Genomic DNA, 26,051 nt, shown 5'->3' with positions numbered 1-26,051 from the left:
TCTAGGGCTGTGGAAGAAAGGGCAACAGAATAAGAGGACTGGCTTCGATTTTCCTCCAGTGGCAAGAGAGGTCCTCGGATTTGTGGTTGCTGGAAGTGGATTCTTGGCTTTTTTAAACACACTCTGGAATTTGGTTTCTTGTTTGAGAGTTTGGCTGGTAGATGTTCTCTTGAGTTCCTTTGACAAGTGGGAAACTTCTTTCCAGTAAAAGCTGCTATGTGTTTCAGGTCTTACTTGGGGTCTTGGTCCCAGAAATTAGTTGTGCCCATTTACGCCTTCTCTTTCCCACAATGTCGAGGCACGATGGCTGCACATTTAGATGCCTAAAAGGCTTTTGGCATTGTTTACAGTTGGACTTCAAGGCTTGCATGAGCTTGGCAGGTATTTCATTCCTGTGTAGTGCACAAACTCCTTTGATCAGTGCCAAGCTTAACCCTTATCAAATGCTAAATGTAATAAAATGCCCTTGTTATGGTGGGACCCTCGGAAGCTCCCTACCTCTGTTTGTTTAACAGGGCAATTTTTGAGGGAGGGGCAGACTGGCCTGGATTGCCCACCTGGTTTTTGAACTATGCAACTATTGTTTGCTTTAACTTCAGGTACCAGATATCTTTCCAGTAGTTACTAGTTTTGCTTGTGTTTTCTGGTGTTTTCCTCATGGTATTGGGTTAATCTCTGATCTCCGAGCTTCCCTGGCCACTGCCAGATTCTGGTCCTGGTTCTAGGTAGGCAAGGGGTCTTAAGAGGCCTGGTGTATTGTCCCTAGATTTAGCTGGACTAGCACTTGGCTTGGGGTGTTACAGAGGACTCTACCAGAAAAAGGCCTTTCATTACATTCAGTGCCTGATAATTTGTTTTATTATACACAAAGAAATCACATTAACACAATATTCATACATCAATGATAAAATAAATTTGGAGGAATGAGGTGACGTGAATCAGTGATTAAGGTAGTTTTTACCTTGCCTTACCCTTGCACCTTACTCCTGTACCTGAACGTGGTGTCAGTTATCCAACCTGAAGCTGGAGCGTTAATTAATTATTTTTATCTGCACCCGAGTGCATGGGGGTTCGTTGTAAAATTTGGACTGGCTTCAGTAGAAGCCTCCAGACTTCATGTGGATTCAGTGTAATCCCAGATTGTATAGTTTACCCCCTCCCCCCTCCCAAACCATGACATACCCCGAGTAGTTAAATGGAATGCATTAGGCAGTGATGTGGTGGAGGCAGACACCATTCACAGTTTCAAATGCAGATTTGATAGTCCTAATAGGCTCCAGAATCTGTTCACCAGTTGATTGACAGTCGAGAGGCGGGACCAAAGAGGCAAGGCTCAACCCCTGCAAACACAACTAGGTGAGTACATGGTATAACATGCGTGGCTGGGGGTACCTTGATGGCTGGTTCGAGTTACCTCTTTGCTCAAATTTATTTTACTGTATGTTTTATGATGAATTTTTCTGGTTGTCTTTTTACCGAGTATAAATTTTTACTGGAATCGGTTCTGCTCTCCTGCGAACTCGCTTTAGTGAGTGATACCACAGTACTATTACCCTCGCTTATCATTACTGTATTTCATTGTTGCTGCCATTAAAATATTACCGATTTAACAAAATCGGTATGTTCCATACATGTGTACTATAGTTTATGTATTTAATTGTATATATTAAATTGAATGCAAGAGTACAATATATAATATTTAGAATTCATAATGACAGTTTTTCTGGTTTAAAGGCATCGGATGAAGAGGACTTGGTGGTGGATGAGGTCATCTCTCTTTCGATGGCCGGAGGCAGCCGACAGCGGTCGGAGTCATTCTGCTCCATCATTGGTCCCTGTATTTCTCCGGACCTTCTTCTGGATACGAAAAAGGTAAAGTAAGAAAGGTAAAAGCTGCGTCAAACTGGAGCCCTTTCCAGCATCAAAGAAGTTACATTTGTCCTCTCTTTTTTGGAACATTGCTTTTTTGTGATTAAAATGAGTCACACCCTCTGATGACTTGGGAACACTGTTGAGTGTGGTTTGTGGAGTCCCCCTAATGGCCATAGAATAGGAAACAGGCCTAAGACGATTTGGTCTAGAGATGAGCTCTCTCTTGTCTGACCTAATGTTTGACTCTTTAGTTAACTCAAGATTTGTGTATTTAACTCTTATCGACAGGGATCATAATAGGGTTTTTCTTATGGCAAATCAACCTTGCAGGAATATGAATTATTGGGATGCAGACAGCTTAGGTCAACCATACCAGAAGACCATATTCTCCTAAATGTTCAGTGGATTTGTAATAAAGCTAGTTCTTGAAGAGGACAGAGGTACAGGGAGCCAGGGAGCTCAGTCTTACACAGGTCTCAAGAGAAGAATTTGAAGGGATATGGTCACCTTGTATAAACTGCTCAATGGAATAGACTAGGTGGACAAAATAGGCTTCTTTCTATTGAGAGAAATTACGACAAGAGGATACTGGTAAATGAATTTGAGAAATGTAAGAAAGTACTCAAATGCTGTATGAGTTATCTTCAGATGATTGATTGATTCAACTATTGGAATTTACTAGAAAAAGGTTGTGGAAACCACCCGTATAAAATTTGACACATAACTTGTTTTAGGTTTCTGGTATAATCATTTGAGTGGGGCTAACCAGTTCAGTATTTATTTTTGTCCAAAGATGACTTGGTAGTTAGTGATTCATTGTCTAACATTTGTCAACTCCTCCTTTTGCAGGGTTCAGATGGGGATTTCTTTACTGAGTTGATGTTCAATCTAGCTGAGAACGAAGATGAGGAGGTATATTGTTGGTTGCATTGGTTCTAGGTGGTATTAAATATTTTGCATTTTTCCATTGTCTTGCATTAGAGCATGTTCATTATTTTGTCTTCAAAATTTTGTCAGCACCAGCAGCGAGGTACAGTACTGTACTGTATTGTAATGTTGGTGTGTTTTAGGAGTGTATCCAAGAGGTAAATTTGCTTAATGCCACAACACCTTGGCAGATCTCGACAAAATGCAGGAAATATTAAGTGAACTAGTGAAGATGTAAGCAATGGTAGTAAAATTGAAACAAATCTTTGAGAACAGAATGGATATTATATTCTTAAGATGTATTGACAATAAGTTAATTGTCAATTAACACTTAATTTAGGAATATGAGAAATATTTGTATAATATAATGGCATAGCTAGCCAGTAAAGAAATGGGGAAAGCATTGATATGTCTTTGAAGAAAATCGAGTTGTTAATTTACCTACCAAGAAACATTCTCAAGTACTGTAATTGAAAATATTTTAACTACAATGAATTTATCTTTAACATGCAAGGCCTATGAATACAAAAAAAAGTATTTCATTAATGGTCTTCACACAAAGGCTAATGTATTGATTGAAGCTTTCTCAGAAACACCGCCTAGCCTACTAAAGATTACATAAATAGTGAAGTTTGGATTCTAGGTTACAATAATTTTAGACATTTTAAAGGAGTAATTAGAATGCATGAAGGAATACATCCGAGTATAACAAATTTGCATAGATCAGCCAAGTTGTAACGGATATGTGAGCCTGTATGCTGCTCCAAGCAACAGCCTTTCAGTTTGCAAGACAAGTGACTTCCATCTTGGATTTAGGAAGTAGGGTAACTCCAGAAATCAACTATGGGTAAACTCCAGGTAAGCCTGAACATAATAGTTAAGACCTTTATATAATGTGGTTGAAAAATTAGGAATCATAATAGTAAACAAAAATGTATTAATTACAGTATCGTGATTAATGAAAACCCAACATATCATGGGGTGACCCAGGATGTGCTGGCTCAGTTTGTCTTGCTTCAAAGAATGTCTCATATATCGTGTGGAGTGTCCGAAGGGCAGCGGGTGTCTATGGAGTTAGTGAAATGTTATTAAATGGTAGAGTTTGTCTGGGGTGGCTTCCCATGCTACCCACTTGGGAACCTGCACACCCTAGGAACCTGAACATCTTAGGAACCTGCACATTTTGGGTGCAGGTTCCTAAGGAAACCTGCAGTTTTTATACCAAAATCCAGCACCAGAATCTGACCATTAGAGGCAAGAGGAGTCTGGGAATACAAGATCACCATAATCCAACGAAATGGAAAACAAAAACAAAAAATGCCGGTAAGAGTATGTGCACCAAAACAAGCAACTGCATGGACAATATTGGTGACACCGATACGAACTGTTTATACTAATTACCTAGGTTCAAGTTAGCAACCCTGGCTTGCCACCAGATGGCAGCCCCAGTGACTCAAAGGTCCTGACCAGCTAACTCCGCCATACATGTGGTGCCAAAGTCATGACCCCTGAATGTCATGGTAGGAGGGCAGGGCGAGTATGGAGGGAGCCACCGAAGGACTGGCCCAGAAAGAGGCATTTCCTTACATTCAACTCTGGATTTTTATACTGTATAGTAGATTAGTCATTGGAAAACATGTTGGTGTCAAAATTTGTAAATTTTGGGCTTTCATTTCTGGGTACAAATTTAACAAGTTACAAAGACTTTGAGTTCACCATCTTGAGTTTCATGTACTTGATTTATTGGTTGTTTAGATGATGGTTGGCTGTTGACCAGAAGGTGTCCAATGATTAGGTATTGCAAGTCATGGTGATGGCTTCAATGAACAAATCCCCATAGCTATTAATATTACTCCTTTAGTAGCTCCTTGAGCTTAGTTTTGGTTCAACCAAATCTTAGGGAGATTCACGAGGTCACCAAGATTATCCTTACCTGCATATCTACCCGATGAACAAGAGTGTGCAGATAAATAGCGGCTGGAATTCAATCCTAAAGTACAAAGTACTGAAAATGGGTAAGGTAGATAGGAGATCTGTATTTAACTTCACTATACAGGAAAGGCAATCAAAGGAAACGATAAAAGACTTGGGAGTAGACAATCTTGCCACTTAACACCAGAAACTCGTGTGAACAGGAAAAAATTGGCAGCTTATAAGAAGTTGGCAATCATAAGGATGTCATTTAAGAATCTAAACAAGTATGCTATAAACAGTATGTATAGCAAGGATGCTATACACAGTGCCTGTGTGAGATCATTGCTAGTGTGTGCAGCACGGAACCCACACCTTGTGCAGAATAAAGAGGAACTTCACGTTCAGAGGTTTGCATCTAGGTTAAAGGGGTTTCTCGACCAAAATTGAGAGGCCTCACCTTTAAGGACATGCGAAGGTAACTCACCCTTAACGGAGAAAAACAGATATGATAACCAATGGGGATATGATAACCATGTAAAAGATCTTGAGGGGAATAGACAAAATGAATAAAAGAAGCTTAAGTTATAAAGAGGCAGGACATGGGGACATCAGTGGAAGCTGGACATGCAGTTGAGTCAGAGAGATGTAAGGAAGTTCTTGTATCCTGTACAGGTGGTTGGTAAGTGGAATGCATTAAAGGAAGAGGTTATTTAGGCCAATTCCATCCACAACTTAAAAATGAATTTTGTATGAAAATGTTGAGAGGTAATCCCATCATTGGTCCCCGTATTTCTCCGGACCTTCTTCTGGATACGAAAAAGGTAAAGTAAGAAAGGTAAAAGCTGTGTCAAACTGGATCCCTTTCCAGCATCAAAGAAGTTCATTTGTTCTCTCTTTTTTGGAACATTGCTTTTTTGTGATTAAAATGAGTCACACCCTCTGGTGACTTGGGAACACTGTTGAGTGTGGTTTGTGGAGTCCCTCTAATGGCCAAAGGATAGGAAACAGGTCTAAGACGATTTGGTCTAGAGATGAGCTCTCTCTTGTCTGACCTAATGTTTGACTCTTGTGTTGGGTAGTTAACTTGAGATTTGTGTATTTAACTCTTATCGACACGGATCATAATAGGGTTTTTCTTATGGCAAATCAACCTTGCAGGAATATGAATTATTGGGATGCAGACAGCTTAGGTCAACCATACCAGAAGACCATATTCTCCTAAATGTTCAGTGGATTTGTAATAAAGCTAGTTCTTGAAGAGGACAGAGGTACAGGGAGCCAGGGAGCTCAGTCTTACACAGGTTTCAAGAGAAGAATTTGAAGGGATATGGTCACCATGTATTAACTTCTCAATGGAATAGACTAGGTGGACAAAATGGGCTTCTTTCTATTGAGAGAAATTAGGACAAGAGGATACTGGTATATGAATTTGAGAAATGTAAGAAAGTACTCAAATGCTGTATGCGTTATCTTCAGATGATTGATTGATTCAACTATTGGAATTTACTAGAAAAAGGTTGTGGAAACCACCCATATAAAATTTGACACATAACTTGTTTTAGGTTTCTGGTATAATCAATTGCGTGGGGCTAACCAGTTCATGATTTATTTTTGTCCAAAGATGACATGGTAGTTAGTGATTCATTGTCTAACATTTGTCAACTCCTCCTTTTGCAGGGTTCAGATGGGGATTTCTTTACTGAGTTGATGTTCAATCTAGCTGAGAACGAAGATGAGGAGGTATATTGTTGGTTGCATTGGTTTTAGGTGGTATTAAATATTTTGCATTTTTACATGGTCTTGTATTAGAGCATGTTCATTATTTTGTCTTCAAAATTTTGTCAGCACCAGCAGCGAGGTACAGTACTGTACTGTATTGTAATGTTGGTGTGTTTTAGGAGTGTATCCAAGAGGTAAGATAATTATGAGGAGAAAGTGCTAACCCAGTATGGCTATACTGTATACCACATGGAAGTGGCATAGGAGTTAGGATATAAGGATGGATTGGGTCTTAAATCACTTGGACCATAGGGGGATTGAAAGCTAATTTTAAGAAGTGATACAAATCATTGTAGCAATCAAAGTGTATAGGCAGGAGGTATATAGCCAAGAGTTGGTTCTTGTGTATTTCTTTATTTTTTGAAAGATATAAAAGATAAAACTTTAATTGCTTGACCTGTAAGTAGATGTACACTAATATTGATTGGTCTTTGTAATTTAGGTGTAGTATACAATCTTTAAATGAACAAATCCACAAGGGCTGTGATGAGGGTTCGAACCTACGTCCGAGAGGATCCCAGATGCGTCTTAATCGACTGCTACGACATGGATTTGTTCATTTGATGCATCACACTATTGTAATTTCTGTGTACAATCTTTAAAGTTTAAATTTGCTTAATGACACAACACCTTGGCAGATCTCAACAAAATGCAGGAAATATTAAGTGAACTAGTGAAGATGTAAGCAATGGTAGTAAAATTGAAACAAGTCTTTGAGAACAGTATGGATATTATATTCTTAAGATGTATTGACAATAAGTTAATTGTCAATTAATACTTAATTTAGGAATATGAGAAATATTTGACTAATATAATGGCATAGCTAGCCGGTAAAGAAATGGGGAAAGCATTGCTATGTCTTTGAAGAAAATCGAGTAGTTACTTTACCTACCAAGAAACATTCTCAAGTACTGTAATTGAAAATATTTTAACTACAATGAATTTATCCCTAACATGCAAGGCCTATGAATAAAAAAAAAAAATGTATTTCATTAATGGTCTTCACACAAAGGCTAATGTATTGATTGAAGCTTTCTCAGAAACACCCACTAGCCTACTAAAGATTACATAAATAGTGAAGTTTGGATTCTAGGTTATAATAATTTTAGACATTTTAAAGGAGTAATTACAATGCATGAAGGAATACATCCGAGTGTAACAAATTTGCATAGATCAGCCAAGTTGTAACGGATATGTGAGCCTGTATGCTGGTCCAAGCAACAGCCTTTCAGTTTGCAAGACAAGTGACTTCCATGTTGGATTTAGGAAGTAGGGTAACTCCAGAAATCAACTATGGGTAAACTCCAGGTAAGCCTGAACATAATAGTTAAGACCTTCATATAATGTGGTTGAAAAATTAGGAATCATAATAATAAACAAAAATGTATTAATTACAATATCGTGATTAATGGAAACCCAACATATCATGGGGTGACCCAGGATGTGCTGGCTCAGTTTGTCTTGCTTCAAAGAATGTCTCATATATCATGTGGAGTGTCCGAAGGGCAGCGGGTGTCTATGGAGTTAGTGAAATGTTATTAAATGTTAAAGAGCTTTCTGGGGTGGCTTCCTATGCTACCCACTTAGGAACCTGCACACCCTAGGAACCTGAACATCTTAGGAACCTGCACATTTTGGGTGCAGGTTCCTAAGGGAACCTGCGTCCTAAGAGAACCAGACGTCGGGAACGCTAGGAAGCGCCATGTAGTTTGCTCCTTAAAGCAAAAGCTCGTTAGTTGAGACATATTTTCTGCGAGTGGCTCGCTCGTCATTCGAGGTTCCACTATTTTCAAGTCCACTGCATAACACAAGTTACTAAGCTGAGGTGTCGTTATCACTGGTAGTCTGGTGTGTAGATATGGACTTAAAGGAAATATTAGAAGTGGGTCGATTTAATGAACTTCGTTAAAGTGTATGTGCTTCCACGTGGTGACACTGTGGTAGTGGCCAAGCAGGCCAACTGGCAATTAGCACGAGCACTGCTTGCAGTTTTGTGTGATAATAAATAGTCCTTCAGAGGACCGAGTTTATTTAAATGATGTATTTGTTTTCTCCAGTGTTTTCCTTGTACTGTACCATGAATGACCAGACAGTTGTTCGAAAAGATCCTTCTTCGTCTGACGTAGAATTTTGGCTTCCATCGACTGTGCTTTATCCTGTCCATGAGAACAGCAGCAGCTAGCATTATTTAGCAACCAGTCAATATAGATGGGAAAAAATCATAATTGTTAATGGTATAGATTATGGTTGGTAGGGGTAGCTAAAGCCACACACACACATTACTATATTTCTTGCAAAGGTTTTCTCTTATAAATATTCATATTTCAAATGTCTACAGGCTTCTGAAGAGTTGGGAGTTCTTCAGGATACAAGAGGACCTACTCTGAAGACAGAAGATCTGATGTTGGCAGAAAGGGAAGAGCAAGAGCTGGTGTGCCCTGTTGAGGACTCAAAAGCAGGTCAGTGTGACATGACAGATAACTAAGATATATTAGTTACATTAGTGTGCTTTTATGGTGAATATTAAATAAATTTAACTTTTTTTTAAACAAAAATAATATTTTTTAATAATAAAATGTTGAACTATTTCTTGAATAATATGAATTATTAAGAATGCTCTTAATGATTTTATTTAAAATTTGACAATTTAACTTCAAATTTCTCTACACAGGTCTTGAAGTTACTAAATATATTGAACTTGAGGGAATTAAATCTCAAGTAATCGAAGAGAAGGTGAGTTTGGTATCGTGTTGGCGTTTGGTGTTGTGGTGCAGTGGTAGTGGTTGTGGTAATGGTTGTGGAAGTGTTAGGAAGCTACTTGGGAACCCTGGTGCAGGGAACATCACCCAGATTGCTTCACCCTGCAAGGTGAGGGAGTAGAGTTACCGGGAAATGTGCTTTGATATGAAGTTTGGGCTCCTGTTTTTAATGCACTCCAAAAGTCTTGCCAAATGTCACTGTATAGAGACAATGTGGCAATGCTTTCTAACTCTGCTAATAGTGTTATTGCTCATTACCTTGGTCACACATGGGTTTCTGCAAATAAATAATGAATGTGTACATCAACAGCTCTGGTTTTATAAGTACAAATATTTAATTATTGTCAAGATTATTTGCTTTGTCACATGAGTATATGTATGCAGTAATGATAGTTCATTGTACTTTGGGAGAGTCTTTATTGTTTGATTATAATATTCTGTGATATTTTCGTGTAAATTTGTGTAGGGGTGTCTAGACCTCTCTGTAAGCTGTGACATGGCACTTTGCAGCTTATTTACTTCATCTGACAAAAAGGGAATTTTCTGCCTCTCATGGTTGTTATATCATGAATTATTAACACAAGTTCATTCAAGGGTGCCCTGTTGTTGTTACAAATAATTAATCAATCACTAATAGTATCAAATATACAGAAGTATCCTGCCATGTGGATCCTGAGGTTGGGTGAGACTGCAGGGTATTATGTTCCTCTGTGAAAGTTAGGTGCATACTTATCCCAAGTTCACACAATCAAGCCCACACTTGAGGTTATCTTGAGATGATTTCGGGGCTTAGCGTCCCCGTGGCCCGTTAAGTGGGCTTGATGGTCAAGCCCACTGGTAGTCGCACTTGCAACCAGACTTTGCAAGCTTCATTTAATGTCAATATGTTTTGATGCTTATGAGCATACCCCCACAACAGAAGGGTTGGCAGTTGCTGAGCTTAGCTACTGTGTAAATGTATTTGCAGAGTTTCAGTATATTTAATTGAGTTTACCATAAGCAATAATACTATGTAAATCTCTTAGATAACTCGTACAGGTATATTATATATTACTAACCAAATGTTGAATTTGCTGCATTCAGCTAGTAATATTTTTGATACTGTAGTTCAGCTTAGTTTTCTGCATAAATGTGGTTTTGTTGAACAAGTGGTGCTGAGAAGGCAAGTGCTTGAAATGTTAATACTAGTTTATTGGGCTTAAAATTGAGCGTATATTTATATTGGATTTTATTTTGGTTTGTTTTAAATCAAATTCTTGTATAGGGGATTCATACCCATTATTGCATTCTTAATTTATTATTAGAATAGGATTTTTTTATTATATAAAGCAAAGTGGTTACTTTTGAGTTACTGTTGAGTAACCGACCAGGAGTTTGTTGAGATTTAGCATGCTTTTGTTTAAGCAGTTCATAGTAACCAAAAAAATATCATATGCTTCTAAAATTGAATTTTAGTAAATAGAACATTGTATATTAACAATTAATATTTTATAATATAGTGACCATGTCTTAATTTTTGTGTATAGTGAATTGGGTCAAATTGAATACACACAGTTGTGATCAGGGAACTTGGCATTTTAATTTAATGATTTATGTATATTTTGTTTATCAAAGTTCAAATAACATATTTCTACAGGCTGTACCCGGCAACAAAATACTGCACTTGGACGGCAAAGATGTGAAACTTCCCGCTGGGTCTATTGTCTTGGCCATGGTGAACGAGTCTGGTTCCTTAGTCCCTCTGCCTCAGCTGCAGGTCACTCCACAGTCTCTCTCGTGCACGCTAAACACCACTGCACACGAAAAGGTTTTTGACGAAGAGATTGATATTGAGACTGTGATGGAAAGAACACCAGGTAGGGATTTTCATGCAAATCTTGATTTGTTTGTGAGTTAATATAAGCTTCTTGTACTGGTGTTTTAATGTTAATTTGAAAGTAAGTGTAACTGGTCTATTTTGCAATTTGAATTGTCTGAAACAGTTTCAAACTACTGATAAGGTTTTTCTGTATTCAGTAAGGATGCACAAAGTTCATATTCATATTTATTGTACTGCATAAGAGTAGTAAAGTGTTGCTGTTTCTCATAGTACTGTAGTGCTTCTGTGAAGGACAGAAGTCTGTCGGTTGACTATACTTAGATATGTGGGTATGAACCTGTTGTGAGTCTCTAAAGTACATTGAATTATTGTGGGTTCTTCTAAATTTGCAATAATAGAATTTAAATAATTGAAAGGGTTGATAAGTTAATTTAGATTAATGAATGTACGCTTCAAGTTCCCTTCTTTATTACATTTTAAAACTCACTCTCAAAATGTTTCTTGACTTGTAAATCATCTGAGGCATTTGTTTTTTTCAGTTCTGGAGGCTGGTGACCTAGATAGCCTTTTAGCTCAGTTTGAGGCCTCAGAAGCGGTTAACAAGCCAGGTGGCAAGTGTCTTGAGATAGTGAATGAAAGAAAGAACAGTGAACAGCCAAAATCTGTAGGATTTGTGTCATCTGTGGAAAGTAGCAAGCGACCTGCAGCCTCGGGAAGTGTCTCGAGTAATGCGCTGCAGGCCTCTCCTACTCATCAAAATATTAAAGATGCACTTCCTAAAGAGATCATAGAGAAGATCAAAGGTAAGTTGTGCATTTCTACATGTGTACAGGAAGGGATTAAGCTCTAGGTTCCCACATTTTGCGTATTATGCTTTGGTCATTTAGCTCTTCCCGATATTCTAATGGTCTCATATTTACTCATGAAGTTATGTATCGAATGAGCTAGCTTCCATAACTTCTGCTTCAAGCTTGTTCAACTTGTTTTTGCTAAATTAAAAAAAAAATAAAATAAAGATCAGATGTAATGGTCATGATCAGAACCAATTGATCAATGATGGCAGGAATATTCCAATTTTGTATTTCTAAGAATATTTCATATTTTTATGAATGTAATATTGTTGGCTGTATCAGGTATGCTACCATTGGGGAGTAGAGGGGGGATACCTGAGTGAATCACCAATGTGATACAAACATCTAGTTAATATTGTTATATTTTGCAGCATCAACTAAGCGCAAGAGTACAAAAATGTTGTCTGAACCATTGATTGTTCACAAAGGACGCGGTGTCAAGCAGGTGGACATAAACCAGCCACATAGCAAAGCTCATCGTGCAGCACCTCGTACTGATACTGCTACTTCCACCACCACCACTACTCAGCAGGTATGGGTTGTTCAGTACTGGTATCTCACTTTTATTCAGTAGGTCCGAGAGCTGTATTTCAAAGTTGATCTCATGTTCATTGATAGTATATATGCGTGTTAATTTGAATTAAAATTTTAAAACATAAGCTGAATATTGTATTTTGTTTGAGGACATAAAATGCAGCTTATATGTTCATGTCATATAATAATTGTTTAAATATATCTTCTTATTCTTGTACAGGTTTGTATTGGTGATGTAAACTCATTTCATGAAGTTCATAATTTCATTACTTTTGCTGGTCTGATATTATTTTATATTTTTTTGTCTGTTGTATTTGTCTTCCCTTACAATTTCTTTTAAATTTAGTGAGCAGATTGCCATCTATTGTATGCACATCCTCAGTCTATATACAGTGACTTAACAACTTCTTAATAGCAACTGAAACACTGCATTATTTAATTGGATTTGCCAATTTAACTTGCTCACTTTTGCTCCCATTCATAGAACACACACAGGGTAAATAAGAACTCGGAACACATGCACACTGAAATTACATGCGAGTGAGCTGGGATATGTGTTTTCAGTCTCGTAACGTCGAGGATTTGTTCTTCTCTGCTATTCCCTATTATTAGATCTTTCCTTCAGTTGCCTGTATACCGGTTTTATTACTCCACATTATTCAAAAGTTGAGCCATTCCTGTAAGCTAAGTATTATTTGTTCATTTATTTTTCTCTTCCAATCTCTTCCTCACCTATTTTCTTTCACACATTTTCACTTTTTTGTTCATAGTTTTCTCCTACTTTTATTTGCGCACTCAAAAATGCATAGTTATCATTAATACTGTATTGCAGTTTTCTAGATCTTGAAAGGGTAATTCAAAAAATAATCTGTATGAAAATGTTTCTATTCCAGAGCAAGACAGATGTATTTGTGCCCGCTCCATTAGATCATGACTACTGCTGCTCACCCGAAAAACAAAAGAAAAACATACCAAGTGAAAATGTTAGCGTTGTAGGTGATGGTCTATTCAACAAACTACCAGAGTACTATACAGCCATTCCTAGATGGGACACTAAGAAGCCAAGTATATCATCTGACGATGGTCAAGATGATGGTGGCAAGAAAGACAGTGGAGTTGAATCTGGTGATGTTAGTGATGCCAGCATTGAAACAGAGGAACGTAAGAAGGAGAGTAAAGATTCTATAAATGCATGTGAGGAATGGATGAACAGACAGGGGGAGGAAACCAAGACTAACTATAAAGATGACGTGTACAACAAGTTACCAGCTTATATGACCGATATTGGCAATATCAAACCCAAAGAAGAACCTGAGGGAGATGTGAATAGTGATAGGGAGAAAGAAAGAGAAACAATTGCAGCAGATAAACCACAGGTGAAAGTAATTAAGAGGAAGCTTAATTTATCAGAATACCGTCAAAGAATACAAAGCACACAGAGCAGTCGCTGTCCCTCGCCTGCTCATACTGATTTCACTCAAAATGCCCCCAGTAGCACTCCTTTGCAAGTATCTGAACTAGTAGGAAAAATGGAGAATGTAAAGACTGAAAAAATAGAGGAAGAACGGTTGGAAGGGTCTGAAAATAACACAAGTGGCCACGAGACGGTGGAAGATGAAATGGAAGAAGGGGAGTTAAAAGGAGACTCCGAACCAGAAACCACAGTTAATCAAGACAAGGAAAATGTTAGTACTGGATGTGTTGAGAACCTCCCTACTGGAATAACTCAGACTCTAAAGGAGATTGGAATTAAGACCCTAGATAAATCAATATCTGTTATTACCAAACCATCTTACAGCAACTCTACCTCCATAATCTATGATGGGCGATGGAAAAGCACTTCCCGCACATTTGCAAGAAGGTGGTCATCTTCTAGCAGGAGCAGAAGTCGTAGCAGAAGTCCTGCACAGACTAAAAAGCACGGCTCAAGAAAGCACAGATCCAGGGGCAAGAGGAGGAGAACGCGCAGATATTCTAATTCATCGCAGTCACCACACAGTTCGTCACGAAGGCGGTGGTCGAGATCACGCTCCCGCTCTCTCTCGAGACCGAGGAGGAGGTCGTCGCCGTCCACTTGTAGCTCATCGTGTTCCAGTTCTAGGTCGCGGTCACGCTCCAGCTCCGTCAAAACCAGAGACAGGTGTGTAAACTCTGATATTAAGGTTATACAGAATTTTACTCTCATGCCCTACCCAGGAAGAGATTAAGGTATGTGTGTTTTTAAATACAGTGAAGTTTTGCAGGCGAGGAGTCACAATAACGTGGCTGAAGTATGTTGACCAAACCATACACTAGAAAGTGAAGGGACGACGACGTTTCGGTCCGTCCTGGACCATTCTCAAGTCGATTGTGACTTGATTCTCACAATCGACTTGAGAATGGTCCAGGACGGACCGAAACGTCGTCGTCCCTTCACTTTCTAGTGTGTGGTCTGGTCAACACAGTGAAGTTTTATATTTTGAGGTTGTGACACGTTATGCTTAGTCAATTTTTTTTTTCCCCAAGGATATGCAGTATAATTTTCTCTAATACAAACATTTTTCTTATTGTCTGTACTGTATACAATAAGTCAATTATGTCAGTAAACTAGTCACATAACTATTACTCTTGAAGTCATTTGCATAGGAAGCAAGCTGATGTTTGTGATGGAGTGAAAACGAAAGTTCACAGATATAAAGCATTGGGTTAGTGTCAGATAAAATAATTTTTAGGGATCTAGTTTGGTGAAAATTTAAATGTGGATCGGTGCATAAAGGGAACCCATTAATAGAACAGGGGCCAAATTCACGAAGCCGTTACGCAAGTACTTACAAACGTGTACAGCTTTCCTCAATCTCTGATGGCTTTGGTTACATTTATTAAACAGTTTACAAGCATGAAAACGTCCCAATCAACTGTTGTTATTGTTATAAACAGCCTCCTGGTGCTTCGGAGCTCATTAACTGTTTAATAATTGTAAACAAAGCCGCCAAAGATTGAGAAAAGATGTACAGGTTCAGGTACAAGTGCTTGTGTAACTGCCTCGTGAATCTGGCCCCAGGTTGCAAAGGTTTGTTTTAGATGTGGCTTCCGGGAGGGTTTTTGTATTTTAACAGCCACCTTTTGAAGGGTTTTCAGGTGAAACAAGGTATAAGAAATGTAAGTAACAGTAGCTGATGGATAAGGCCATTAGTAATAAACACACTTTTTTTAATAATTTTGTTTTTGAGTATTTCTTTGGTTCCTGAACCAGTCCCTTAGATTGTTCCTGAGCCAGAGCAAATTTGATCCATCTGGACACGCATCCCTACACTTGGCTCTCATGACCTTGCCCCCAACCCTGACAATTATTTTTTCAAATGGTCTTTTGAGGGAAAAACTGATGTTAAGACAGTGGCAGGTGTTTATGAAGCCACCTTTGAGGGACCAGTTCGCTATTGCATCAGAAAGCGAGCAGTACCTTCAACGCCCCAGCAAGCACTAATCAGAAAGACAGAATGCCAATTAGTGCTCTGATAATCAGCTTCAAAACTAAACTACCTCTGCCACCACTGTTGACAAAACGTTTCTGAACAACAGGGTCGGTGAAGCTCAAAAAACCCACCTTAAGCCATACCAAGCAATCTTGATATATATGGTATATAAAGGGTGGGAATGCGAGCATCCAAGGCCCTGCTCAGAAAGAAATGCTTCACTATATACAACACCTTATGTTTTACCTGTAGTGATTGTGAATGAAATGTGTAAAATAGGTCCACATTTTCCACTGTTGATATTCTGAAGGCATAATTAAAAAACTGCTACAACCTTACTATCAACCTAACCTGCCCTAGGCCTAAATAAGTATTCTTAAAATCTTTGTGTAATCTCGGGACTAATTTGGTGGTTATTTTGAGATGATTTCAAGGCTTAGCGTCCCCGTGGCCCCGGTCCTCGACCAGGCCTCTTTTTTGTTACACACCCCCCAGGAAGCAGACTGTAGCAGCTGTCTAATTCCCAGGTACCTATTTACTGCTAGGTAACAGAGGCATCAGGGTGAAAAAACTGCTCATTTGTTTCCGCCTCCACCGGGGATTAAACCCGGAACCTCAGGACTACGAATCTGAAGCGCTGTCCACTCAGCCGTCAGATTCCTTGTGGTGAATACATCCACACAACAAACACTAACGTCACTGGCTGATAAGGTAATGATTCGAGACTAAACCCCAACCCACACTGGAAGCATTAGTGAAGTGCTTGAATGTGGGAACTGTGTACTGTTACAGAGCTAAAGCTTGAAAAATCACTGAAGTAAAGAAAACTTGCAAAGCAAGAGAATTCCAGAGCCAGCAAAATGCTCCAGGCAAAAGACACTAGATGAAAAATATTAAAGTTTTCTTTTGCAAAGAGAGTGGTTGATGGTTGGAACAAGTTAAGTGAGAAGGTGGTGGAGGCTAAAACCGTCAGAAGTTTCAAAGCATTATACCACAAAGAGTACCGGGAAGATGCACGTGAAGTTCAGGTGACACGGGAGGTGCTCGTAATCCTTATGACAGAAGACATTCCTCGAGAATGAAACGAAGATGGGTGAGGCAGTCTTGTTCAAGGCAGTCTTTGGGAGGTGGGGAGAGGGATGCAGTTCTGGAATCGTGAACCAGAACCAGCCGAGCCATCACTGTGGAGAGAAGTGCACTGTTTGGACATTGTCAATGAACCCAAAATTGCTCCTAGATGATAGGAATCTAAAATTACTCATCTATTTGACTGAATGCAAATTCAGAATTTTACATTAGAGTTCAAGACCCTACTGCATTCCTAGTTGGAGTAAAATTGGGGTATGGCTGTTAGCAACATCATGGTTTATCATGGAATGCATGTGTAGTTAATAGGGAGCCTGTGCTCTGATCACCCTCATGTTTGAATAGGTATTTCATGCACAACATGTTGACACTGTTTAGTTGGGGAATAAGGTAACAGATGGAAAATGCAGAAAAGTAGATTGGGGAAATCCCGTACATGTGCAAGTAACATCTAGGTTTGGAATTGACGGTAGTCATAATGCCACAGAATTGCTTTAAGGTCAAAACAGATTAATTGTTTTGAGATGAGTGAAGTAATTGATGATCTGTGTTATATCACCATTATTGCAATTGTTATTTTCTTTAGTTTTCTATTTCTAGTTTAGCAGTGTATCTAATACAGTATTTAATTAAATCACATGTATGCAGTATCAATATTTAATAGCCTTCAGTTTTATATTAATGTATAATTTCAGATGGGGTTATAGATTTTCAAGAAGATCCAGGTCCCATAGTCAGTCTCGGTCTCGTTCACGATCTCGTTCTCGTTCCTCACATTATAGCAGAGTCTCAAGATCTCGATCACCGTTATGGGGATCAAGGAGACGGTCACGTTCCCCACACCATCGACTTTCTTCAAGATCGAGGAGAATGGTAAGATATGATAGGGAATGGTGCACGTGGTTTTTAGAACATGGGCAGATTTTTCCACCCTAAGTTATGTCATCTCTACTACAGATAGGCTCATACATTCCTACTTTTTTCTTGTCTGTAAGTGTGCATGAAGGGCTTCAGTAGAATAAATGTCAGTTTGATAATGCCTCCCGAGAATACCATATCAACCAGGCTGGATTTCATGTACGGCTGTAAACAGCCGCACTGAACAGCCTGGTTGACCGGACCACCAACCAGGAGGCTTGGTCAGAGAATGGGCGAAGGGGACGTCGATCCTCGGAATCATCGGTAGGCATATATGACTTAAATTATGAAACAAGTATATCATTTGTTCGGATTTTTTAATTTGATGTTCTGAAATGATTAAATTTAACTGTGTAAAACACTTGTTAGTATATATTTTAAATTTATTTTGCCTTGTTTTGGTAAGGAGAGAGTAAATACTAGCTTGCATTGCTAAGAATAATAAATTTGTTATTATTACAGGAAATGACAGACAGAGACCGACAAGTAGAGGAGCGTAGAGTAATATATATCGGGCGAATATCTGAGGGCACTACCAAAGCAGACCTACGTCACCGCTTCCAAAAGTTTGGAGACATTGTGGATATCAGTGTACACTTTAGAGAACATGGGTAAATATGATGCACTTTTTTTTTTTTTGTTAAACCTTAACAAATTAAGACTCCAAAATTGATAAGCTTAAAAACATTATGTATTTAACATTTATTGAATGTACAGTTGTGGTATGTGTGTATTCACCGATACTGGAACATTTAGAGAAGCACCCAAAGGTTTTCTGATAAATGGTGACAATTTCAATGAGCATAATTGACAATTATGAAGCATTTCAACTATTAACTTTGTTCTTAGATTAATGATAAATTAATTTGCTTTATTGTTGAGTTCTCGATTATATGTTCCATCATTAAACGTTGGGAATTGAATATGTATGATATTTGAATAAACTGAGAGGTAGAGAATAAGTTACAATACCATTTCTGAAAATGGGTAGCACAGGAAATGAAAGTGACAGTGTTTTGGCTTTGTCCTGAGTACAGGACAGACTGGAATGTCACATACAATACTTCCTTTCATGGATGTGGGTTGAGCTAATAATGAATTAATAGAAGTTTAATTTTACTTTTACTTATTTAGCACTTTGTAACCATTTTAAATGCTCATTATTAACCCCTTTTTTATTAATTTACTCCACAGGGATAATTATGGGTTTGTAACTTTCAAAAGTAGAGACGAAGCTTACAATGCAGTTGAACATGGAAATGATGATTCGTCTCTTCCACGATACGATTTGTGTTTTGGAGGCCGGAGAGCATTCTGCAGAGTTCAGTACTCAGACTTGGGTAGGTGTATTGCTCAATAAAGTATTATCAGATGCAGTTGTTAACATGTTAAAAGACTAATGTTTACCTTATTGTAAATGGGGCAAGATACGTGTTCAAATGTTAAGAAAGGATGACATTTGCTGCAATTACCAGATGGAATAAAATGTCATATTGTATGAGCTCTTGCAAAAGAAAATGAAAATACGGCTCCAGGTTGGACCGAAGCATTATCACTCATTTCATCTTTGTGGGTTAGGGTGTTTTCAGCCACCTTGTGATATTCTCTGCAAAATTTGCAAGTGTTATTCAATGAAAAATTTTATTTTAGGCACAAAATGACCTCGGTAAATGTTTTATCTCGACTCAATCTCATAGATATTTAAGACCTTCATTATATATATAATTACAAGGTATGTTAGACCTCACAGGACTAAGACCAAATAAATAGTAGACGTTTCAGAACACTAATTTCCTTCTCGTCCAAACATACAGTACAGTATGTCCGAGAAAATGGGTGAGTGTGAAAATTAAAGTCAGTCAAGTGATACTTAAAATGTCTTAGAAATGATTTGTTGCCTTTTGGCATTAATTTCCAGCTTTTCTTAAATATGCCTTTGGTTTTATCATTGGGTACATCAAGTACCCAATGATATCCAGCCATAGGGATGGGGCGGTAGGAGCGACGGCCTCGCTTCTTGCTGGTCCGCGTTCAATCCCCTACTGTTCAAGTGGTTTGGGCACAGGGGGGGTGGGTAGAAATAGCCTAAGTTACTCTATCCCTTTGAGATGTATTTTTTCTTGTCTCAATAAACATGCCTGTACTTGAACTTAGTTTGGGCACTATTCCTTTCCCCTATCCTATCTTAAATTGTCATCCTGTATCCCTTGCAGGCACTATATAGTTGTACTGGCTCAGGGTTTTCTCCTAATAATTGCCTCCACTGCCCAGCTTCATCATACCTTTAAATGCTTTTACCTTTTCATGCAAATGTCTTTCTAAAAGAACTTGTTGTGCATACAAAGAGGTGATAATTTTGATAACTGCTCTTTGAGAGCTAAGAAAGACATCATTAGGTGTTTGGCATGAAAAGGTGTTAATGACTTGTAATGGATTGTAGTTTCTGTAGTACAAGAATTATTGTACAAATGCAATCATGTTTTAAATGATGCGAACTTTTTCTTTTTTTCTTTTAGATGCCCAGGCCAATGATTCCCATTATCTTGGAGGTCCAGCAGAAGGTCCTATTGCAAGAAGAAATCCAGGTTCGAGCATGGACTTCGATTCCCTCCTCCGAGCAGCTATGAGTAAAAAGACACGATGACCTTTGGGTTCTTTAGTCTTTATCAATGTAGAAAGAAGCATTAGCTGACCTGTCATGTATATAGACTTATATTTAAAAAATTTGAATTATAGTTATCAAAGTTGAAAGTGTTAGTAATTTTTTTTTTTTTTTTTTGGCTCGTGGATTTTTCCTGACATAATACATTTGTTACTGTGACAATATTTTAAATGGGAATTGCTCCCTATGGTTTTAAATATTTGTACATATCTCAAGCAATTTTTTTTTTAATACATCCAGTCATGACATTAGCATCATTTGGGTTGAGATCTATGTATTTTATCACGAGTCACGAATAATGATCTTTTTTGCAGATCATTTGTGCTTGTGAGATAGATCTTGGGAACCTAAGGCAATTTTGCAGCTGTTAAACTACATTCAGATTTCACACTGTGATTTGTAATATCATGTGACGTTGCTAAAGAGATCCGGAGTGGAAGGTTCATTAATTCATACAAATAACAGTGGGTACCATACCAAGGGTCAAATTCTGCCGGTACTAGGTGCTGGGGCATCTTTAAAGGCTTTTTGTTCTATGTACACGTCTTCATTTGTACAGTTGGAAAGCAGCCCTGTGATAACTCTGAATCAAAGTAGTCGTCATTAAATGTTTCTCAAGTGAACCAGCGGATGATTTACTGATACAGGTATAAGAGCTCGGCAACAACTTTGTGAGAAGTTCTTTGGCAGCTTTGATGCGAAATTGTTATTGTCGTTCAATATTTAGCCAATTGGGTAATTTACTTGTGGCTATATGATTTGTCCGATTGGTCAATACCATTATCAAATCACATTATATTGAATTTGACATGACAATGCCCTTCCCTTCCCCGATACTAGTGCAGGTTATCTCCTGAAGCAAGGATGACAACTTTTAGTGTTTGGCTCTTTTATGAGTACAGTACCTGTATTTTTTGTTGAATTTTACCCATGAATCATTTAAGATTTTGTTCAGCCATAAGTGACAAGTCTGCTGAAGCAGGATAAGTATACTCATTCTTTTAATTTTTTTCAAAATCAAAATGGAGTTTTTAGATAGTTTCATTAGACTGGGTAACTAAGGTGTGTTAGTAGGGCCAGTCTGCGCTTACCAAGTGGTCCTAGGGTACTAGCTAGAAACCTGGCATAATGGTTAGATTTTACGATAACTGGTATTATTTCTGACAGACACTACGACTAAATGCACACGTCTTTGGGCAGATGCCTTATTACGCGTACTCTGACCTGAGAATTAAGACAGTCATGAACTTGTCGGTTCAGCTTACTACTGACTTAGGATTTCTACCCCGCCCCCCCCTCCCTCCTATTCCCCCCTGACACTATCATCGTAAATATTTTAAGACACTGGGCTGCATTTGTTGTTTTGGTTTTTAAAGTTTACAGATGCTGCAATAATTCTAATACAATTTTAAAAATTGTGTTGATAGAAGGAAAAATTTGTATACAGTATTTGCAATTAGTGACATGAGCATAGCAGCTACCATGTTTTTTCAGGGAAATTTTAAGCCTTTTAGGGAACCTAATGTTAGCCCTATGTAGTGTTTTCTTTGATTTTTCTAGTTATTTTTGTATTAAATTTGCTGCAGAATATAACTGTTAGAAAAGTAGTGATGATAGACAAACTTGTAATGTTAATAATAACATACGTATATTATATATATATTATATATATAATATATATGTGGGATCTGCATCGTATTCACATTTATCTTGTGTGTGTCACAAGCACAAGCTTTTAGTTAGCATCATTTGTAGAATGATTTCCAGTAGACAACAGTGGATGGGGAAGGCTGTATTAAAAGTGGATGGGGTTATAGTTATCAGCCAGTGTTTATTTTTTACCCTTATGAGGGGGGTAATAGAGTATTAATATAAATGGGAGATACAGTATGTTTCTGGTGCTATTAAAACGTGTAAGTGAAATTTTGAGCAAATGGTTAAATTGTTTAGAAAAAAGAAACTTCTCGTGACTTGTAAGATGGCTGCTCAGTGCCATGTGTTTCACGTATAGTACTTCATATGTTAATAGCAACATAATGTGTCAACTGTATGTTGTAAAATCCATTCAAAGTGGGATGCAGGGAGTGGTGTGTGTGTGTGTGTGTGTGTGTGTGTGTGTGTGTGTGTGTGTGTGTGTGTGTGTGTGTGTGTGTGTGTGTGTGTGTGTGTGTGTGTGTGCTGCATATACTGTTTTCATGTTGTGGATGCTTTCCAACTTGATTTTCTCAGGTCGTGACCTTGGATGATGATGCCCGGTTGAAAAGGGCTAAATAAGAAGAAATATTCGAAGTTGACTATTGTTTGTTAATGTCAATTTGTTGATATGAGTAAGTCACTTTTATCACTTGCACAGTGATCAAATTATACTTAAAAGTTTTAAGTTGTTCAGTTTGTGTGTAATTTTTCAAGAGTAATAAAAGTAACAAATTCTGTGATGTTTTCAAAAGTATAAAACAGTGTCTGTGTGTTAATGTCATCATTTGGATAATATTATTTGGTGGGGGAGGAAGGGGTGTTTATAGTATGTATTGCAAAAAATATTTCTACACATGGTTTTATACATTTTGAAAATTAAAGATTATTATATGATATCATCACAGATGTGTCAAAACCTTTAACAAATTTTCATCATTATTTGCTTTGTAGGAATCATAATTGTTTTGCTGTTTGATTGTGAAGGTTTTGGCATAGTGGGTGGTGATGTGCCATAGTCTCTATATATAAAAACTATATCATGTAGATTATAGTTATACAAGAGAACAATGTGCGGCAAATTATATATTGTTCATGTTTACTTTCTTACCATAGATCACATTATGGGTTAAATTCTTATATCTACTGTACACTGTTGTTTAATATAAACGAGTAGAAAACATTTTCTCTAAATACTCATTTTTGGTTTGAAGGTTTTTAATAAATAGGTTGTACGTGGTTCAGGTTGGCGCCTCTTGCTTATCGTAGATGTGAGACGTTGCTCTTTGATGGTAGCCGATAGTATTTTTGTATAAAGTAAAAAAAAGTCCAAAAATAAACCAATGACAAAACCATAATGATGACTAAAGACTGGTGTGTGGAAGAGTGGTTAATGTGGGGGATGGTGTTCAGGGAGACTTCACAATACATAATGTGAATCTGTTTTTTGTATTTGGGCTCCCTTGAAGTTGAACAGTAAGGAGGAGCTACCCATTCACACTTTCATTCTTACTTTTTTCATAACAAATGTGATAGACTGTTTGGATGGACTGTATAATTTTAAGTACAGGATGTATAAACACTTCCACACATTCACTGTTAGTTTCTTCATAAATGATGTGATAAGATTGTTTGGAAGTATAATTTTAAGACTGGATGATAAGAATATAGTGGGGGGGTGTCTTTCTGAAGCATTAACCAGGACTAGCAGAACATTGGGGGCAATGGACTAGGTGTCCGGAAGATCCAGATAAGTAGAATTTAAATTTGCAGTGTCTGATAAAATTTTAATAATTCAACACATTTTTATTTGGCATATTACAATTTTTTTTTTTTAGTGATTTTTACTGTAGTATCAAAATAAGTGCAAATGTGTGTTTTTAAGTGTTTACACTAATGTAATCTGTAACTGAAACGATGAAAAATAGCAAAATGTCAATTACAGTGGACGAATGGAAGTGCTCGGAACATCTAGACACGGTCAAGCCATCCGAGCGAGATAGTGCCTCGAGTACAGTGCATTTTAACCTCTCGGCTAGTAAAGCCTAATTTTATTTAAAATGAGTTTTTTAATTGTTTTAACAAGCATATGGACTGCATTAGATTGCATCATGGCCCATAGCCAAGATACAGTATATCAAAATTTATTGCACACTTTTTTTCCCTCCAATAGTGAATATAATTAAATATATTAGGTTCATTTTAATGGTCAAAATGTTTCTTCCCCCAACTAAGCCTTGTTGTGTGGTTCTGGCTAAGTTTGAGATTATATATATATATATATATATATATATATATATATATATATATATATATATATATATATATATATATATATATATATATATATATATATATATATATATAAATATATATATATATATATATATATATATATATAATATGTAATTTATTTTATTCTTATTCACATTGTATAGTACATTGTGGAGTCTCGCTTTTCTGTGCTGCCGTATTTGGGACTTGACTCGTTCCATTAAATCATGGATTTTGTAATATTTTGCTATTTCTTACCAATTTATTTTTATGTAAATGGTAGCAAACATCTTTGATAATGTAAACACAAATAAATGAAAAGGATTTTTAATATAAAATCAAATCAAATGTACTGAATATTTTGTTCATGCCTTTTTGTGAATTTGTCGTAACCAAGTGTGGAACATGTCTCTGGTCTTTATACCTCTATGCCTTTGATGGCACTCGTGTATTTTTAGATCTCGTATTGGCATCCCAAGTGATATTTAGGAAATTTGTAAATGTCTCCATGACACAGTGCTAAGTAGTCTAACTTGTTTGATTTCCCTTTTTTTTTTTTGATAATTACTGTTCTTTCATTATACCGAATTCAACTTAGGGTACGCATTTTTTGTCCTCGACATATTAGTCGACAAATATCTCCTGGCAGTGAACTTCAAAATGTATACTTTATTATTTAAAGTATATACTTTATTATGGGAGAAGCAGTGCCAACACTTCACTGAAGGCCAACACTACGCATTACTGCTAAGCCCAATACAATTTTGCCTGCTCATCGTTGTAATGCCTCCTCTTCTAACCTAGTGTAACTACTCCCTTTGCTGGCAAATATCTTGCTTGCAAATAATTTAATATCCAATATGAAATACAGTATTATACAAATGTTTGAAGTAAAAAGATTTTACTACCACTACTATTTACTATTTTACTAAATACAAGCACTACTAGCTAGATTGTGCTTGCCTGTCAGTAACTACTGGAAAGTGAGATCTAAGAGAAGAGCATAAATCTCTATCTCCTCGTATTTGTATCTGGTGTGTGAATTACATCTTGTGAATATTTTAGTTTACCTTGAAAAGCTTCATAGAAAACACCGACCTCACCTAAGCTGCTTAGTATGTTTAGATAAGCATCTTATTGCTTCGTAATTACAATTATTACTTAACCTATACCTATAATAGGTTAAGTAATAATTGTAATTACGAAGCAATAAGATGCATGCTAAAAAGGTTAGGTAAGATCGGTGTTTTCTATGAAGCTTTTCAAGGTAAACTAAAATATTCACAATAAATTAGTATGTTACATATGCACGAATTTAATAAGTCAATATTGACTATACGAAAGTGCGAGAACGGGTTGCAAACTAATCACAGCTTTGTATCATCCTTTGCAGATGAAACAAAAATCAGCATGAAAATTACCTCTGTTGAAGACATTGAAAAACTTTAAGCCGATATTAATAAAGTTTTCGACTGGGCAACAGACAATAACATAATGTTTAACTGATAAATT

At 37.2% G+C, this 26,051-nt stretch overlaps 1 protein-coding gene across 6 annotated transcripts in view; it reads left to right on the top strand.

Moving 5' to 3' along the window:
- Nucleotides 1-25,067, top strand: part of LOC123756763 (uncharacterized) — a 62,573-nt gene extending 37,506 nt beyond the window's left edge. For all 6 annotated transcript variants that reach the window (XM_069331853.1, XM_069331851.1, XM_069331852.1 and 3 more), the window contains 11 exons: nt 1,735-1,872; nt 8,831-8,951; nt 9,164-9,225; nt 10,888-11,107; nt 11,610-11,873; nt 12,293-12,453; nt 13,349-14,595; nt 17,689-17,866; nt 18,374-18,522; nt 19,106-19,251; nt 20,428-25,067. In XM_069331853.1, the coding sequence (XP_069187954.1) occupies nt 1,735-1,872; nt 8,831-8,951; nt 9,164-9,225; nt 10,888-11,107; nt 11,610-11,873; nt 12,293-12,453; nt 13,349-14,595; nt 17,689-17,866; nt 18,374-18,522; nt 19,106-19,251; nt 20,428-20,555 (2,814 nt within the window). In that variant the 3' untranslated portion in view covers nt 20,556-25,067. The remainder of the gene's footprint in view (nt 1-1,734; nt 1,873-8,830; nt 8,952-9,163; nt 9,226-10,887; nt 11,108-11,609; nt 11,874-12,292; nt 12,454-13,348; nt 14,596-17,688; nt 17,867-18,373; nt 18,523-19,105; nt 19,252-20,427) is intronic.
- The last annotated feature ends 984 nt before the right edge of the window (nt 25,068-26,051 follow it).

This window comes from Procambarus clarkii, chromosome 26 (assembly GCF_040958095.1).
Source record: "Procambarus clarkii isolate CNS0578487 chromosome 26, FALCON_Pclarkii_2.0, whole genome shotgun sequence".
NCBI classification, from domain to species: Eukaryota; Metazoa; Arthropoda; class Malacostraca; order Decapoda; family Cambaridae; genus Procambarus; species Procambarus clarkii.
Note: the sequence above shows the minus strand (reverse complement) of the source record. Positions and strands in the feature narration are given on the sequence as shown.